This window comes from Aotus nancymaae, unplaced genomic scaffold (genome assembly GCF_030222135.1).
Source record: "Aotus nancymaae isolate 86718 unplaced genomic scaffold, 86718_ANA_hifiasm-v0.15.2.pri h1tg000008l, whole genome shotgun sequence".
NCBI classification, from domain to species: domain Eukaryota; kingdom Metazoa; phylum Chordata; class Mammalia; order Primates; family Aotidae; genus Aotus; species Aotus nancymaae.
Window position 1 is genome coordinate 14,256,115 of NW_026988419.1, and position 15,050 is coordinate 14,271,164.

The 15,050-nt window shown below is 60.7% G+C and overlaps 1 protein-coding gene across 4 annotated transcripts; it reads right to left on the bottom strand.

Moving 5' to 3' along the window:
* Nucleotides 1-297: 297 nt before the first annotated feature.
* On the bottom strand, nt 298-14,833 carry SLC4A3 (solute carrier family 4 member 3). Of its 4 annotated transcripts, XM_064372952.1 has the most exons (23): nt 14,718-14,833; nt 14,415-14,558; nt 13,890-14,055; nt 13,038-13,315; nt 12,772-12,887; nt 12,131-12,330; nt 10,370-10,518; nt 10,044-10,224; nt 9,469-9,604; nt 9,024-9,207; nt 8,502-8,601; nt 7,861-8,045; nt 6,967-7,192; nt 6,569-6,787; nt 6,010-6,158; nt 5,642-5,836; nt 4,732-4,950; nt 4,281-4,370; nt 3,658-3,824; nt 2,786-3,039; nt 1,953-2,122; nt 1,595-1,768; nt 298-618 (listed from the first exon to the last, which is right to left on the bottom strand). In XM_064372952.1, the coding sequence occupies exons 2-23, from the start codon at nt 14,463-14,465 to the stop codon at nt 541-543; spliced, it is 3,687 nt and encodes a 1,228-aa protein (XP_064229022.1). In that variant the 5' UTR covers nt 14,466-14,558; nt 14,718-14,833; the 3' UTR covers nt 298-540. The 4 variants fall into 4 exon arrangements, with proteins under 4 accessions (XP_064229022.1, XP_064229023.1, XP_064229025.1 ...); XM_064372954.1 differs by lacking the exon at nt 14,718-14,833 and having other exon boundaries at nt 594-618; nt 1,595-1,650; XM_064372953.1 differs by lacking the exons at nt 13,890-14,055; nt 14,415-14,558; nt 14,718-14,833 and adding an exon at nt 13,694-13,884.
* Between the last annotated feature and the right edge of the window lie 217 nt (nt 14,834-15,050).

The window sequence follows — 15,050 nt, forward strand, 5'->3', positions numbered from 1 at the left end:
TCCCCGGTTCTCCCCGATTGCCAAGCAGGGGCTGGATTCACGGGCATGTGACCTTGAGCAGACCTTGAGTGCCCCCCGCCACCGCCCGCTGCTCAGCTGCACTTGAGGGGCCTGGGAGGTGTTGATAAGGCCCAGCTCTGGCCTTCTGTGGTCTTGATTCTCTCTTGTTCTCCCAAGGACTCTGTCCTTGGCTCAAACCTCTCCCTGGTTTTGATGACCCTGAAAATAGAATTCTCCAATTCCAAATGGATAAGTATGACCTGAGAAACCAAAATGGAACCAACAAAGTAAGGCAGACACGAGACAAGGAGTGTGGTTATAATGAGCTCAAAGCCTGTGCCGGTCTGGTCTGTGAAAGGTGAGGCGTGATCGACGACCCAGGCAGAAGTCACGGGGGCCACTCTAGCCGTGGCATCAGGTGTGGTTCCAGGCACATCTCTGGGTCCTGAGGAGCCCTCTGGCCCAAGGCTGGGCCCTGCCTGGGGCCCAGGTGTCCATCCCTAAGGTCTTGGGGTCTCTGAGGGGCACTGTCTTCAAGGGTCACACTGGCATGTGCAGCTCATTGTACTCATCCTGGCCATCCTCATCAAAGTTTGGTTCAGCATCTTCTGAGTCCAGCTGCAGAGGGAACAGAAGGTTGGGGGAGGCAGGGAAGCATCCTCATCCCCTCCCATTCTCCACCTCCTTCTCCAACCTGCAGCCCTCCCTGCTCCCCGACCTTTCCTGGGCCTGTCTGCAAGTACCATGACCCCGGGTGGCAGCACTGCCCTTGGCCAAAGCCTTCAGGTCACCTCCCAGACCAGACACCTGACCCCTCCTGGTGATAATAATTATTATTATGAATCTCTTTCCTGAGGCCACTTCTAGTAGCTGTGGTACCTTTGTACACCATGTTTGAGTAGGATACATTGCAAAAGGATTTTTCATGGCCGGGCACAATGGCTCACACCTGTAATCCCAGCAATTTGGGAGGCCAAGGTGGGAGGACTGCCTGAGGTCATGAGTTCAAGACCAGTCTGGCCAACATGATGAAACCTTGTCTCTATTAAAAATACAAAAAAATTAGCCAGGCGTGGTGGCATGCGCCTGTAATCCTAGCTACTCAGGAGGCTGAGGCAGGGGAATTGCTTGAACCAGGGAGGTGGAGGTTGCAGTGAACTGAGATTGCGCCACTGCACTCTAGCCTGGGTGACACAGCGAGACTCCGTCACAACAACAAAAAAAAGATGTCTTTTCCTCTAGACAAAAAAAGGGTTCAGGGTGGACGCCAGTGCCACATCAGCCCTGTGGCCTCAGCTGTGTGTTTTTGGTCAGGTACCGCCTGCACAGCTGTGTGCAGCAGCTCCGTGCCTGCTCCTGTACAAAACCACCATCCTCAGGCCTTTATCTGGACTAGCACTTGACCCTTGCAACGGTCCTATGAGGTAGGATCAATGATTACCCCTATCATACAGGTGAAAGTAAGATTTCAGAAGGTGAAATAATTTGCAACAGAAGTTACACAACTAACACCCACAACTAATGGGTGGCCAAACAGAGATTGCAACCCAGTGCCCATTCGCCCTAATGCTGCCACCCCAGGCCACCCACTTACCGCCTGCAGCTCCCTGTCCTGGAAGAGCCGGGGCAGAAGGCAATGCCTCAGAGGCACCGTGAGCAGCAGCAGGAAGGGAAAAGCGAGTGAGGCTGCCGTGGACTTGACCACCCAGAGCAGCGCAATGCAGCCCAGCTGGATACAGGTGAACAGGTGCATCCGCCACGTCTTCACCTGGGGGAGTGGCCACTGGGCCTCAGCGCACAGCACCCCGGCCTGCTCCCACCCACATCATGGGGAACTTGGCTCCCAGGTCCCAACTTCTCCTTCATATTCATCCCATCCACTGATGCCCCCAGACCCCTCTGGATCCCCTTCCCGTCACCCCACTGCCCCACCCCATGCTTCCTGGCCCTACCTTGGTCACATAGGGCTGCTCGGGATGGTGCTTTGCCGGCATGAGAATGAGCAACAGACGCTGGGACAGCTGGATACCAGACAGGGATGTGACCCCCATGTACAGGAAGATCCCAAAGAGCACAGCCAACGGGATCCGACGCAGCACAGCCCCCATGACGATGGACAAGCCTGGAGGAGGCGACACGGACCTGCTGACCCTCGGATAGCCCCTGGGAGGATGGACAGGCCTGGAGGAGGCGACACGGACCTGCTGACCCTCGGATAGCCCCTGGGGATGGACAGGCCTGGAGGAGGCGACACAGACCCGCCTGACCCTCAGACAGCCCCTGGGGATGGACAAGCCAGGAGGAGGTGACACAGACCTGCTGACCCTCGGATAGCCCCCGGGAGGATGGACAGGCCTGGAGGAGGCGACACAGACCTGCTGACCCTCGGATAGCCCCCGGGAGGATGGACAGGCCTGGAGGAGGCGACACAGACCTGCTGACCCTCAGATAGCCCCTGGGGATGGACAGGCCTGGAGGAGGTGACACAGACCCACTGACCCTCAGACAGCCCCTGGGGATGGACAGGCCTGGTGGGTGGGTGACATGGACCCACTAGACCAATCAGTTTGGCCTCATCACCTTGAACAAGAGAAGAGGGGGCAGGACAGAACCGGGAAAGGGCTTGGGGAGGGAGGGCTGGGGGAGTGTCGAGAAGCAGGTTTGAGGGTCAGATCGAGGGCAACACATGACACATTGGGAGATTCAGGGTCAAGCCTGGGATAGAGAAGATGTAAGACCATGGGGCCCCAAGAGCGGGGTGTGCAGGGTGGAGGTGGGCTCTCACCCACAAGGCTGGCGATGAGCACACCAGTGACCCGCTGTTCCCGCACCTCCTGGATCTGGGGCTTGTCACCAGGCGCGATGGCAGTGCGCATCACTGTCAGTGCATTGACATGGGTGACAGAGCGGACCGTGGCCGCCGTGAGCCACGGCAACCCAAACAGCCCACAGAGCCCCCCCAGAGAGCCAATGAGGAGCAGGTCCAGGTGGAAACCAGAGCCCTTAAGCAGCCTCCGTGCCTTCTGGCTGACGATGAGCCTGCAGAGAGAGGGCGGGGAGGGGTTGGGTGTGGCTGGCCCCGCAGGGGCAGGGGACAGAAACAGGCAGGCACACAGAGACCAGAGGGTGGGGAGTGGCCATGCAGACAACAGTTCTCCCAGGACTGCCAGCTTCCTCTTTCAAGTTCCCAAATCGAAGTTCTCACATTGAAGCAAATGTGAGCCAAATTCTCATACTGTGAATACGGATTTAAAACACCACAGAAGTCAGATGCCAGATCTTACCACGTTATTGTGGTTTAACCAAAATTAGATACATGAGAGCATCCCTGGGTGCAAGCTTAGACTGCTAGAGTGTTCTGAAGACTGTCAAGTGCCACCCTGCGAACAGTGGTGGCGACAGGCAGATGTCATGTCAAACCATCACGGGGAAGCCATGCCCTTGCACCGGATGCCACTGCTCTCTGCTCCTCCCCCACCTCCTCCTCACCCCTGCCAGCTCCTCAACACACACTCTCTTCCTCAAGGCTTCCCACCAGTTCCTACCCACCCAGCCCCCTGATACTGATAATGATGTCTCTGCTATAACCCTGAAACCAAGCCAAAGAGGCAAGAGCCTGGCCTCGTCCCTCCCACCTCCTCCTCCCAGCCCACTCACGCCGTGATCTGTGTCTCCATGAAGATCAGGATGAGGACGAGGAGGGCGGGGACAGCGGCTGCCACCATCATCCAGGGCGGGAAAGGACGGGCACTGCCCAGGGGTGGGATGAACCATGAGCGCTTATCAGGAGAGGTCACTGAGAGCCCTGTGGGCACTGTCAGCTTCTGCATGGCAGGAAAACAGGGTTCAGGGACACAGCCTCCCCATGCTAGGAAGCCCATGAAGTAGTTGCTACCACCAACCTGCATCTCCAATACCCAGACTTCAGAGAGTTGGGGTGTGAACAGGTTAGGGAGAAATTAGCTTTGCATCCTCTAAAAGTCACTGTCCTTCCAAGGATCCGGTAAAGGGAAGGGAAATGGAGCGCCTCCTCCCTGAGCCCCAGAGCTTCCTGGGACCTGTGTGGGGTACCTGTCATTCTGCTCCCAGCCCCACACCTGCTTCTGCTGGATTCTTCACTCAGGAAGGCAGGAAGCCGGAAGCCCCAGCCCCACCACCCAGGGTAGCCACTCCACTAGGAGAGCTGGATTCAGGCCCGCTCCTGACCCCAGGGCCCAAGGAGGGGCTCCCTCTCCTAGCCTTGGGGTGAGAGCAGCTGCCACAGGCTCAGGCTCCCTCACCTGCGTGTAGGTGTCTGTGATGGAGTAATCCACTAGGACCATCACCAGGATGGAGATGGGGATGCCAAAGTCCCCGATGATGCGGCGAGCCTGGAGAGGGGCCGGTCAGGGAAGGGGCAGAAGGTGGAGGCGAGGTCAGCAGACTAACATTGGACTTGCCATCCCTGGCCCTGCCTGGGTCCAAGATGGAGCCAGAAGGCCCCCCACCTGCCTCTCAACCCCACAGGTGCCAGCGCAGCCTGGGAGGTTGTTGTCTTGATTAGACTTCTCTGAGCAAAGGGCAAGAAGACACCCAGAGAAGAGGCTTCCAATGGGGCGAGGGGCTGCCCAGGCTGGGTTCTGGTCCAAGGGCTGACTGGGGAAGGGGTGCAGACTCTCTGGGGAGCTGAGCCTGGCAGCGACAGCAGGAACTGGGGGACTCTTGGGGGCTCCACACCCAGCAGCCGCGCACCTTGCCCCCCAGGAAGCGGCTGTTCCTGAACTTGCGCAGGAAGAAGGCGATGAAAAAGGTCCCGAGCATGAGGATGAGTGACAGCAGTGCCGTATTGGGCTGGTTCCTCGGGCCACGGGGGCCCTCGGTGGGGGGAAGGGCACTGCCATTCGGCTCCAGACCAGCCTCCAGGGACCCTTCAGGGGGGTAGAACGGCAGCAGTGGGTGCTCTGTGAATACCTGTGTGTGGATAACAAGGATGCCTTGTCACTTACCTGGCAGGTGACCTGATTTCATCGTCATCAGCACACCTGAGAGAGAGAGGGTGACCCCTCAATAGCAGTAACGTACGGACATCCAGCTGCACCACACACACATATATGCACACACACACAAAACACACAACACACACAAAAACACACAACACATACAGCACAACACACATATACAACATAAAACACATACACGACACACATACAACACACACACAAAACACAACACACCACATACACACAACACACAGCACGTACACACACATATGCACATACCACACACCACACACACAACACACACAAACAACACACCATACTCACACACCACACAAACACACACTCCTCTACAAAAGGTGACCCAAGGATACCCAGCCCCTTAGCACTGGCAGCACCCTCCCCATCACATACCTGTGCAGGTGAGTCCTTATTACTAAGCCTCCAACCAGGTGCCTGGAGCTGTGACCTGGCACCTACCCTCTGGGTCTGACTCCCTCCCCTTCAGCTCAGACCTAGCCTAGGGTGTCCCTAGAACCCCTCACTCCCAACACATTCCCTCTCCTTGTCCCTCAATTCTCCATACCTCCCCCTCCCATGCAGTCCTCCCCAGGGCAATGTCCACCCCCATCTCTGCCACCCACAAGACCTCTCTGGACCTCCACCTTGTACAGCTTGTAGAAGGTCTCATAGATGAAAATGAGTGAGATGAGGAAGGCGAAGATCTCCTGGGTGAAAGGCGAGATGTAGCGGACCAGGAAGCTGCCTTCGGCGGCCACCAGGGCAAGGACGAAGATCACCAGCCAGAGGCCAACCCACACCCGGCCAGTGAGGTACTCCAGGTCCTGGGCTCGGCAGAACTGGAGGGGTTGGGAGTGGTGGTTACCCACAGGTGTCCTGCTCTGGGCGTCAGTGCCCCTGGAATGAGCAGCAAGTGAACTCCAAGGAAGAGGAGGGAGAATGCAGGGACCCATCCCCTAGGTAAGGAAGAGTGTGGGGCAGGATGGATGCAGCGAGCAAGACTCCCCCTCACCTTGAAGAAGGCTTCCTCAAACACGAGCAGCGGCCCAGAGAAGCCAACTACAAGCAGTGGCTGAGCCCCCAGCAGAGAGAAGAGGACGCCGAGCACAGCAGTGGACACAATCAGCTCGGACACGCCCATCAGTCCCTCGGTCTTCTCTCCTGTGGTGGCAAGGCCAGCAGGATGGACCTAGCCTGGCTCTGTCTAACTGCCCCCTTCCTCGTCCAGCTTGTCCTAAACTGGGGCTCCCAATGAAAGCAGAGCAGCCCCTTAGAGTGACACACAGGGCCCTTCCATACCCATTGCTCCCAGACCCTCCCCACTAGCCCCCAGTGGTGACCACAGGACTTCCACCCCTTACTCCTCTCTCATGCACCCTCACTTTATAGCCCCCAAAGGTGATCCCTGGGGTTCCCTGGCCCAGCATGTCTCTAAGGTGCTCACACCTTTGCTAGCACGTCTAACTATTGGCCTCTAACATGATCACACCCAGACCCAGAAACCTACAAATGACACCGGGACCAAGAGGGACTGCAGGAGCCCCTCAATTCCCCAAGCCCCTGCCCCTTACCTAGCAGCCCCCCGAAGGTGATGGCAGGGCTGAGGGCTGCAAAGTAGATGAAGAGCACGGCGGCCACACACTGGGAGTGCAGGGCGTCTCGCAGGTCACTGGGGTAGTGCGGGTACCGGCGCCTCACATCCCGCACAAGCCCCCCAAATACTGAGCCCGTCCGCAGCAAGGGGTCATCTTCAGGGGTCGCCTCGGAGCCCCCCAACTCCAGAGACAGTTCTGGGGGAACAAGGGGCTGCTGGGGCACAGACCACTCCCTCTGGCTTGGAGGCCCCAAGCTGTTGGGATCAGGGACACAAAGGACTCCAAAAGTCAGGAGGACAGGGCTGGGCTCACAGCCTCAGGGCCCTGGGATGGGGGAGTGTGTGTCAGGGACCCTCAGCCCCCGAGGGTCTGACCTTTCCCAGGGGCCGTGTAGCCGCCCCGTGTGGTCATCTCAACTTTGGTCTGTTCGCGCTCCCGCCGCTTCCTAAGCAGCTCTCGCTGGAAGGCAGCCACGGAGCGCAACAGGTCTCGGCCCTCCACCTCGGACGGGGGGATCACGATGCTGCCGTCCAGGAACTCGCTGATGGCGCTCAGGAGGTCCTGCCTGTCATCCGCCTGGTAGGCAGCCTCATGAAACAGCTGGGGGCAATGAGAGGGCCAGGACTCTCAGGGACGGCCAAGGGAGCCTCCAGGAGGGAGACATGGGCAGGAGGGGTGTTGTGTCACTGAGTTACGGGCAGAGGGGACATTCAGCCATAGATACTGGGCCAGTCTAACAGCATCGGCTGTTGGAACACTGACACCCAGTCCTACAGGCCAGCAAGCCACCGCCCTGAAGCCCCAGGTGCCCTCATTCCCCCAGGAGACACCAGCCCTCCACATGTAGCAGCTAAAGAGGTGGCGCCTGGCAGAGCAGGGGCTTCCAGAGCCATTCCAATCGGATCGGCCACACCTTCCAGGCTGATAATATTGTGAACGTTGCCCCTGGCTAAAGGACCCTCCTATCCAATCCCAGGAGAAGCCACAGCAAAGACCAGTGCATCCAGCCCTTCTGTTCAAGTCTCATGTCACATCCAAAGCTCTGGAGTCTGGGCTTTTCCCCTTATGTCACTACCCCCTCCCACAGCCACAGCTCAGGGCTCTCGCCTCCCCCTGGGCCAAAAGCTCCCCCACCACACTCCAGGGCATGGCGTCCACCCAGGGGCCTCTAGCACCCTAGCCTCTATAGGCACCTCTGTGGACAATGAGAGGGACGGGGGCAAGCAGGGCCTAGGAGAAGAGGCCTAGAGAGCCGGCCTGTGCCCAACCTTGTCAGACATCAGGGTGGCAATGGAGCGCCCAAGCTCGTGATAGTCGGTGCTGGTGTGGCTGGGCCCCAGCATCACGAAGAGGAAGCGGACCGGGACAGGGACCTCAAGCACGGACTCCAGAAGCACAGCCTCATTCAGCCGCACAAAGGCTGCCGCCGGCTGCTCCAAGAAAGGCACACAACCTAGGGGAAGAGGAAAGCACAGGGCACTGGGCAAAGGGCAGCAGTCAAGGCAGACCCTGGAGCGGATATCTAGGACTATCATGTACAGTTGAGCAGGCTGTATACTGCACAAAGAAACCCGATCTAAAGGGGCGCTGTTCACTTATGTGTCTATATGTACACCGATGACAATTCACCAGCAGTTGGAAACTCAGGGTATTAAAGAAGGGTTGCTCTTGTTTCTAATTCTCAGTGGTGCTATATGGACTTGCATGAGTCCAAGATAGCAGAAAACTGGACAGGAAGCAGGCAGGGGACTAGGAAAGAAAGGGGTGGGCTAAGACCAGCTGTGAGGAAGAGCAAGGGCCAGGTGGAAGCTGGAGGGAGATGGAGAAGGTGGCCTCCAGGCCAGAACTCAGACCCAGGAGAGGCACACACACGCTGCAGACCCTGCCCCCAGCGCCCGGCCCTCCTCACCCACAAGCACAACGGTGGCCTCAGCATCTTCGGGGATCTTCTCCAGCAGCTTCAGGCTTTTCCCCCGGTGACTGTCTCCCCCAGGCATGTGGAGGGGCTTCTGAGGACGCAGAACTGGAATAGGGCTGGGACCCAGACCGGAGGCCGTGGCAGGCCCTCCCAGCCCTGGCTCCAGCCCTGGGTCTGAGACCTGCTTCTCCCTCCCAGAGTGGGCAGGTACAGCACCATGGCCCCACACTGGGAGCCACCGGTTGGGATGTGGACCCTGACTCAGTGCCCCCCACTGCCACCTCAGCCTTCTCTTGTTTAAGCAGCTCCTGTGGGTCTGCCACATTATCACATTCAAACCTCCTGTGTCTCAGGGCAGGGACCCCTCCTGCGGGTCTCCTCTAGGACCCCCAGCACCCAGCATGGTGCCAGCAATCCAACCTTCCCAACCTGCTCAGTGAAGTCAGTGATGACCTCGACGGAAAGTGGACACCCTCTCAGGCCCCGGGCCCAAGCCAGCACAAGGGCACTGACCTCCTTGGCGTCAGGGTCATGTGGCCAGAGCGGGGCTGGCTCCCCCAGGTCATCAGCCATGGTAGGCACCGCCCCATCAGGACCGTGGCTGGGAGTTGGGTGATGATTCCCCAGGACCGAGTTCATGCTGGAGCTCGATGGGTTTCGGGGAAAGAAGCCACTGTCCTTGTCATCGTTGGGATGGCTGGAGGGGGCAGGGTGAGGCAGGTTAGGAGAGGAGAGGCTCATGGTAGACTGAGGTCACGAGGTGAGTAGGGGAGGGTCAGGGCCTCCGTCCCTCTGCCTCAGTGTAAGAAGAAACTTTCTAATGACTGGAAGTGTCAAAAGATAGAAATGAGCTCTCTGTCACTTATTCAAGTAGAGGCTGAGAGCCACTCGGAAGAGGCTGTGCTCCTGGAAGGGCAGCTGAGCCAGCCAGGCCCCTCCCAGGAGCCCATCCTGGCACCTGTGTTTCAGCAGCAGGGTACGCAGGACGCTAGCCCTGTCCTCCGGCCGGATCTGGTCGGACACAATCATGGTCTCCACCACGAGGTGTGCGATGCCCGGCAGGGTGGTTTGCTCCAGGTCCAGGAGGGCAGCTCCTGGGGGAGAGTCGAGGGAGAGGGCACAGTCCCATCAGACAGGAAAAATCTCCCCTCACTCTGCCTGGCCCCCCAAGAGTAGGCGAATGTGCTCAAACAGCAAAGCGCCCAGTGTACCCAGGCGGATACACAGCTCCATATTGCCACAGGCCAGCCAGAGAGGGGCTGTGAAAACAGCACAGGAACAAGGGCACTGCCCCTCCTCACCAAGGAAAGGGAAGCCATGTGTTGACTGACTGCATGCACCAAACACAGCACTGCCCCTTGGGGCTCACGGGCTGCCCAGACAACTGGACCCCATGGTCCCAGGTGGCAGCTGGATCTTGCCTGGGCCCAGGACTCCAGGGAGTGTCCCTGGGAGCTGAACAGCCTGGCACAGACTGAACTCCGTGGCCGTGAAGAGGGCATGCAGCCCCAGGCCAGGCCTGGGGGTCCCTACCGTGGGCTATGGTCCTCCTGAGCTCCAGCAGGCTGCGGAAGGAGAGCGAGGCAACGTGGGGCTTCCCCCAGCGCTCCGTCTCCTCCTCCACGTCCTCCTCAAACTTGATCCAGCGGGCTGTCTCCCGCCAGTGGGGCTCCTGGCTGCGGTCCAGCATCAGCTCGTTCAGCTCCACGAACACCTGGGGGGCATGCCAAGGGTGAGGGCCCGGGGGCCACCAGGTGTGGGGAACACGGCAACGGGGCAAGGCAGGAAGGTAAGGAAAGGCGGGCTCTGGGGCTGAGGGGCGTGAGGAAGCCACAAGCCCACCCACTCAGCATTCTGACCTCATGAGGTCTCCGGTCGAGCTTCTTCTTCTTCTTCTTCCTGCGAAGGATGGGGGCCAGGCCACTGGGACTGCCCCTCCCGCCCTGCGTCCGGGACGGCTTCTTCACTAAGTGTCGCCGCACACCAGGATTGTCCTCCAGTCGGTGACCTGCAGAGAAGATGGGCTTGGGGGTCCCACAGGGGCAGCTGGGGGCCTCAGGGTCACAGCCCAGCTCCTTCTACACATCTACTTGGTGAGCTCTATAGTCATCAAGGAGCCATGCCGACGGGAGCCACATAATCCCATGTGGCCATTTCATTGATAAGAAGACTGAAGTTCAGAAAACAGGAAGGACAGCCCCATGGTCACCCAGGACCACTGGCCAAGGTGCAACCCAAAGGTAGACCCAGCTCATCCACAGCTCCAGCCAGACCCTCCAGACCCTGCCGTGGCGGCTGCGCCTTGCTCTCCGTCTGTAGTCCCATGACTGGCATTGAGCCAGAGTCCCCAGGCACTGAGCCCCCAACACTTTCCGTGAGCCCTTTCTCAATGCCCATGTCCCCTCCCTGAAGGTACGCGGCCCAGCGGACTCAGGCAGGGCTTCGCTCCCTTCTTCCCAGCTGCCCCGCCCAGGCCAGTAGCAGTCGGGGAAAGGTCAGCAGCCCCGTTACTCACAAGTTAGTGGCCCTGCCAAGGGGCCCAGCTGGTTCCTGATGGACTCCCACAGGCCACCATCCTCAAAGTCCAGCACAAACATCTCTAAGTCTTCTGAGGCCAGTGAGTCTCGAGGGCTGGGGGCTGGATCCCTCCCAGGGCCCTGGTCTCCAGTGTCCCCAGACCCAGGGCTTAGTGCCCCATGGGGCTCAGGGTCCTCCTCCAGTGGGCTTGTCATTCTCCTGGTGGCCGAGACCTTGGACCCCGCTCCCTACCAGACCCCTCGTCTCTCCTAGAAGGTGGGAGCCTGGACAAGGTAGCCTCTGTCCAACCAGAGCCGAAGATGGCACAGCCTCCCGACCCCAACTCCCCACATCCACAAGCCTGCTCCCTGAAGCATCCAGCCCCAACTCTGGGTCTGTAAACACGCCCTCCCCCACCCCCCATCCCACTGCTACTGCTGCCATCGGATTGTTCTTGTCCCTGTCCTCAGGCCCTGGCAACTTTCCATGACGTATTGAGCTCAAAGCCCTACCCTTCCCCCCTACCCCACCCACATACTGTGGCTCCGAGGAGGAGGAGGGATCAGTGATGCCCCTGACCTGGGCACAGAGCCCCATGGGTGATGACAGGTGGCACAGAAACCAGGGCACTGATAAGATGGAAGGAATGTGCTGAGATCACAGCCAGGCCCAGCCAAGGATGGTGGGATGGGAGTGAGGGGTCCTGACAGGGAGAGGCAGGGGTCCGGAGCAGTGGCACAGACTCAGGGTCTGGTTTGGAGGGGATCAAAGAGCTAGGAGACAAAGGGTTCACCCTGAGAAGATGGGCCTTGGGGAGGGATACAAGGCTGTGAAAAAGAGAGCTGCCATTTTCTAGGGGTGACTCAGAGGACAGAATCAGGACTGAGGTTTGAAGTGTCAGGAAAGGAAATCTCAGCTCTGGCAATCAGAGAGGGTGGCTGGGTGAGGTAGTGAGCTCCCCATCACTGGCCACATCCCAGCAGACAGGGATTCAGAGAGGACTCAACCCTGAGTGGGGGACAGCTCACAGCCTCTCCAAGGTCACTCGCAGGCTGAGAGTCAGTCGCAGTGAACCGTGGGGGCTGCCATGAGGTCTCACTCACTCTTCATATCGTCCAGGTCTGCAGAACCCAGCATCTGGGCCTCTGCCTCATCTGTGGGCACCTGCTGCTCTGGACCTCCTGGGTTGCCCAGGGCACTGCCTGGGCACAGTCGCTCCCGAAGGTCATAACTGGCCGATGGGCTCCAGGGCCGGCTCTTCTCCCCAGCGAGTCGGGAGGCCCTGGCCCGGGGGCTGGGGGAGCTGGGGAGGCAACACAGTAGGGCCAGGTCAGTGGTCCCATCACCGTCCCCCAGCTCAGAGTAGGGCCTGGAGTGGACCCTGAGCACAAGACCCAGGCCCCTCCTGGGCAAAAAAGGACACTGACCCAGGCCCCCTCTTCCCATCCCGAGGCTCCCCATTTCCTCCACCCTTCTCCTCGCCCTCTCCACTCTGTCACTCTCTCCCAAGGAACTCCTAACCTCTTCACTCTGCTCTTCTCCATTTTTCTCCCCCCTTGTTCTCTCCTCCCCATAAATCATGAGGACAGAGAAGAGATCCCCACCCCCCTCCTACCATCCTGCTCCCCTTCTCTCAGGGACAGAGTTGAGGACACTCCTCCGGATCAGGAAGGAGGTGACTGCCAGGGCTTTGGACCCTGCGGCTCTGGGCAGGGCCCTGCTGAGTGGGGGCTTTGGCCAGTACCTGCCGGAGTGCTGGGGGCTCCTGTCAGTGCGTGGGCCCACCGAGGGCAGGGGCTTGGTGATAGCAGCCCTCCCAGGGAGGCCTGGACTGTCATCCTCATCGCTTCCAATGGAGAACTGCAGACACGGAATGTGCCCTGGGGCCCTGCCCCAATCTACCATGCAGCCCAACCCCATCCAGCCTCCAGTCTCACACAGGCCCCCATCATGTGCTCCTCCCCTCCTCCCTGACCCCTGACCTGCCACCCCTCCAAGGGAAGCCCCTACCTTTGCCTTCGGTGGGGACCTTGAGGGTGGGGGCTCTCCAGGTTCTGCCTCAGATTCTCCTTCCTCTTCCTCCTCTTCCTCCTCCTCCTCATCCACTCCAGCTCCCCCCTCCTCCTGGATGGGAGGGGTCTCCTCGGAGGGGGGAGCAGAGGTCTTCTCCTTCTTCCTCTTTCTCCTGTTGTGCCGGGCAGAGGTGGGGGGCAGCCGCCGCAGCTTGTGGGGTGGAGGCAGGCGTGCTGAGAGCGGGTGGTGGGTGTGGTGGGATGTGTGCCGGTGAACTGGGGGTGCAGGAAATCCAGTTGAGGCCCCCACAGCAGAAAGGGGGGCCCTCCCCACCCGAGGGACACACACTTTCCAGCTCAAGGCTGCAAACAAGGGCACCCTAGTCCTTCCTCCAGGACCATGACCCCCCAACACCTGTGTCCACGTGCCTGTCACTGATGAGGTCTAGTGGAGTGGGAGGAGGGGACAGATGGAAAGGGAAGGTCATGAAGGGGACTGGGTGGGGGGAGATGAAACAGCAAGAAGGGGAAACGCGGAGTCGAAGGAGCCAAGGGAGGTCAAGGAGGGAGTGGCTGGGGCTGAAGGGAAAGTGGAAGGTCACCGTGGAAGGGCCCAGGCCTGGCTCCCTAGATCTCCCCTGGTCTGGGGCCCACCTCCCCTGGCAGGTGGACAGGCGATGGGTGGGGGAGGCAGGATGACTGAACACGGCATGTGGCCCCGCACAGAGTCCAGCACAGTGTCCGGCACAGGATGGCACTGGGTGACCAAGCCGGAGGTGAGCGCGGTGATGGTGGCGATGATGGTGATGGTGGCAAGGACGGCCGCACTAGGGGTCCCCAGGCTACCCACACTCAAAGTCCCGCTCGCTGTAGCTGCGGCTGGGCTTCTCGGGGTCCCAGGCCGGGGGCTTGCTGATGAGGTCCCCAAACCTGCTCACAGCCAAGGTCTTGCCCAAGTCATCGTCCTCCTCCTCCACGTCTGGACTTAGAGGGGGCTCCTCCAAGGGCACCCGGACCTGCAGGTCCAGACAGCCTCTGCTAAGGACCCCTGACTCATGAAGGCCCCACACCCACGCCAACTCGAAGCCCTAGTTGGGAGAGCTCAGCCGGCTCCCACACCATCGGGCCCCCTCCCCTTGAGCCCAGGCCTGTGTCAGAATCTCACAAACCACACTCTCCGCGCTCCCAGAGCTTGAGGAGAGAGAAGGCTACGGGTAAGGAAAACACCAAAAGCCCCCTCTTTCTCCATAACCCCAGCCCAGCTCAATCATGGATTTGCGGGGTCCTGGGGTCGGCCAGAGGGCACCTCTGCCCACCCTAAGGTTCCTCCCCTCTCCTCCCCCATCTCTCCCCCGCCCCCGCACGCGCCGGTCACCTGGGGTAGGGGGGAGGCGCCCCCGGGCGGCGGGATCACTCCGTTGGCCATGGCTGGGGAGGTGGCTGGGGACGCTCTCGCTCACTAAGGAACCCGAGCCCCGGGTGAGAAGGAGGGGCCACTGAAGGGGCCTAGCGGGGAGCCCTGGGGGAGGAGGGCGGGGTCAGGATCCTCGCGCTGGCGTCCCCCACCCGGGAGCCGGAACCCCGCACCCGGCCCAAGCGCCCCGCCGAGGCCCAGCCACGCCCGGGACAGCCCGGGGCACCCGCCCTGCCCGGCGCGCCCCGCCCCGCCCCGCGGTACCTCGGGGCTCCAGAGCCTGCGAGGCCCAGGCGGGCCGCCGCGCCCCATGTCCCCTGTGCTCGCCCGGGAGGGTAGCCGCGGCTCCCGTCCGGCCTCTCGCGGCGCAGAGCCGGGCTGGCCGGGCGGACGCAGGCGCCGGAGCCCGCAACCCGCGGCTCCACCTCCTCGCGCTCGGCTCCGCACCTCCGCCGCCGCCGCCGCCGGGCCGCACAATGGGAGCGGGCGGGCCGTGACTCACCCCGCCCCGGCCGGCGCGGCCCCCACGCGCGGGCCCCACAGCACCCCACCTGCCCGCGTGCCCCTTCTCCAGGCGCCCCACGCATGGCTGGGGGC

Coding starts and splice junctions, on each gene's coding strand:
- SLC4A3 (XM_064372952.1), bottom strand. CDS start 14,465: ATGGCCAACGGAGTGATCCCGCCGCCCGGGGGCGCCTCCCCCCTACCC. Junction 6,159..6,568: donor CACCTTCGGGGGGCTGCTAG/GTAAGGGGCAGG, acceptor TTGCCACCACAG/GAGAGAAGACCGAGGGACTG. Junction 619..1,594: donor AGGACAGGGAGCTGCAGGCG/GTAAGTGGGTGG, acceptor TTCCCTCTGCAG/CTGGACTCAGAAGATGCTGA.